Source organism: Berghia stephanieae, chromosome 3, assembly GCF_034508935.2.
Source record: "Berghia stephanieae isolate SIO BIC M18660-M18661 chromosome 3, UCSD_Bste_1.3, whole genome shotgun sequence".
Taxonomy (NCBI): domain Eukaryota; kingdom Metazoa; phylum Mollusca; class Gastropoda; order Nudibranchia; family Aeolidiidae; genus Berghia; species Berghia stephanieae.
This window is the reverse complement of record NC_088362.1, coordinates 16,596,173-16,598,672: the sequence shown is the minus strand read 5'-3', so window position 1 is coordinate 16,598,672 and position 2,500 is coordinate 16,596,173. Positions and strand designations below refer to the sequence as shown.

Sequence of the window (2,500 nt, the reverse complement as noted above, 5' to 3'; positions counted from 1 at the left end):
TAGATAGATTATAAAATAGCTAAAATAGATAGAAAGGCAGATAAACTTCTTGATAAATCAAAAATAAAGATGTAAAGGAGAGAGAGATGGATAGATGATTAAATAACTAACTAGTTAGATAGATACAAAAATAGGTAGATATATATTATATATAGATAGATAGATGGACAGACAGAGAGACAGATAGATAAATAAATAGGTAGACAGATAGATAGGTAGATATTTAGGTATATATATATCTATGAGTGTTGGTGGGTACTCGTAGGTACGAAAGTGCTCGATAATGATGGTTAGAGCTAATATAAAATATAAATTGTCACTCACATTCCGAGAAGTTCGTTTCTGTGGGTTTATTCCACGTCCTCAGTCGCCGACTGAGGACGTGGAATAAACCCACAGAAACGAACGTCTCGGCCATATAATGTGAGTGACAATTTATATTTTATATATATATATATATATATATATATATATATATATATATATTATATATATATATTACCTAAATGTCTAGATAGATAGATAGATAGATAGATAGATAGATAGATAGATAGATAGATAGATAGATAGATAGATAAAAGTTCAATCTACTCACGTAATGAAGGTCATCCTCCTCGTTGTATGCCAGCTTAACAACGCCATAGGAACCCTGGGGATAGAGAGTTGGGGAGTGAGTACCATCTGAACTATAGAGAGACTATAAATGAGTAATAATAGAGTTGAGGACAGAAAATAATGAAGAATCTGATGACCCACCGTGAGAGAGTGGGAGGCTCTAAGTGCAGGACCAAGACACAAAAAGACGGTCATTAACAGCCGTAGACTCAAGGCGCACAGGTTTATCCCGGTCTCTGTAGCTTTAAACAAAAATTAGAGATAGAATTTTTGCTATTATTCGAAAAAAAATATACTTGAACGTTTAAATTGCTCAATACTCACTAAGCGTGCTCAAAGCGCCTTACATGGGGGACATAGCCAACAGCAACAATTAATATGTAGTATCTACATTTGGCCACAAAGCGGGGTCATAACATCAAGTTAAGTAGGGTCCATTATCCCTTTTCTCAGAATGTGTTGTCTAAAGTCCCCATCCACTCGACCACTGACCACTGGTCACAATGCGGGGTCACATCATCAAGTTAAAATATAGGGTCCATTCTCCCATTTCTCTGAAGGGATTTTCGTTCGGTTACCTGGAGTAGACAATCTTGACCATTATGATGAAATTTTAAAACCACACCGCGCTTTCAAAGCTCACAAAGGAAATCATGGAATTGTATTCAGAGACTGGATAGGGGTAAGAGGTGTGTGTGTGTGTGTGTGTGTGTGGGAGGGGGTGTGTGAGGGGTGTTGGATGATGGAATGTATCAGTGACCCACTGTCTCAACTCAGTGATATCTTGGGGTAATCGGCGTTTTACTCTCATGTATCAGATATGAGTTTTACTAATAGGGTAGAGAAGTCGTGACGTCACACCTTCTACTCTTCCGGTTCCAAAGTCCTTAACCCTCTCCTTACCACCCATAGGAAAATCGTCACATTTGTTACGATGCAGTCAACATTTTTGTCCTTCTAATTTCTTTTGTATATCATATTTTTTTTAACAAAAATGTTTGCCATAGTTAAAGTAGCTATAGTTTAGCCCCCCAAAAAATGTAGAGCAAGAACTAAAAGCTTTAGTGTTTGAGTGAAATAAATCTATTTTTGTATAGGTTGGGTGTGAAGTTTTGGGGAAAATCCGGAAAATGGCCGGTAAGGAGAGAGTTAAAAAAGTGTATGTAATCAATCCTTCGGAGGATTAATAACGAACAGGCTAAACAATGAAGTTCCAGATTTGAGAGTTTTTGCCAAGATGAGGGTCATTTAAATAGAACCGATATGTGAAGGACGTGTTTTGTGGCCAAATTTTTAAATATGTGCTTTTTCAGAGTATCTACGGCATTTAACAGATTAATCAACATATCTTGATATTTTGAAGATTTCAAGTCGTCGTTAGAGCAATATCTCTCCATATAGTAAATTTCATCCTATTTCCGTGGTGTAAAGTAGAGAGTAACAATTGTTTGCTGTCCTTTGGATGAACTTTAATGCACAAAGTAGTTTCTAACAGACTTAAAATACTCAGCTACCCAATAGCTGCTTATTTGAGAAAGAGAGATAGATAGAGAGATCAATACAAGGAGAAATAAGAAAAAAAAAACTCCCCAAAACAAAACAACAAAAAACAAAACGAGAAGGATATATAATCAGCACAAGCAGCCATAAATACCATTATAAAGTGTCAGGATCTTGGATCAATATAGTTGCTGTTCTCTCTCTCTCTCTCTCTCTCTCTCTCTCTCTCTCTCTCTCTGTATGTCTGTCTCTCTCTCTCTCTCTCTATCTGTGTCTCTCTGTCTCCCTCTCTCTCTCTCCCTATCTCTCTCCCATCTTTCTATCATCAAATACATTCGCATAGAAGCACAAACATCTATCTATCTATCTATCTATCTATCTATCT

General features: G+C 36.6%; 1 protein-coding gene across 11 annotated transcripts in view; it reads right to left on the bottom strand.

Moving 5' to 3' along the window:
* The window catches only part of LOC144967234 (uncharacterized), a 225,885-nt gene that overhangs the window by 25,882 nt on the left and 197,503 nt on the right, over window positions 1–2,500 (bottom strand). For all 11 annotated transcript variants that reach the window (XM_078904194.1, XM_078904193.1, XM_078904195.1 and 8 more), the window contains one exon: window positions 596–649. In XM_078904194.1, coding sequence (XP_078760320.1) covers window positions 596–649 — 54 coding nt within the window. The remainder of the gene's footprint in view (window positions 1–595; window positions 650–2,500) is intronic.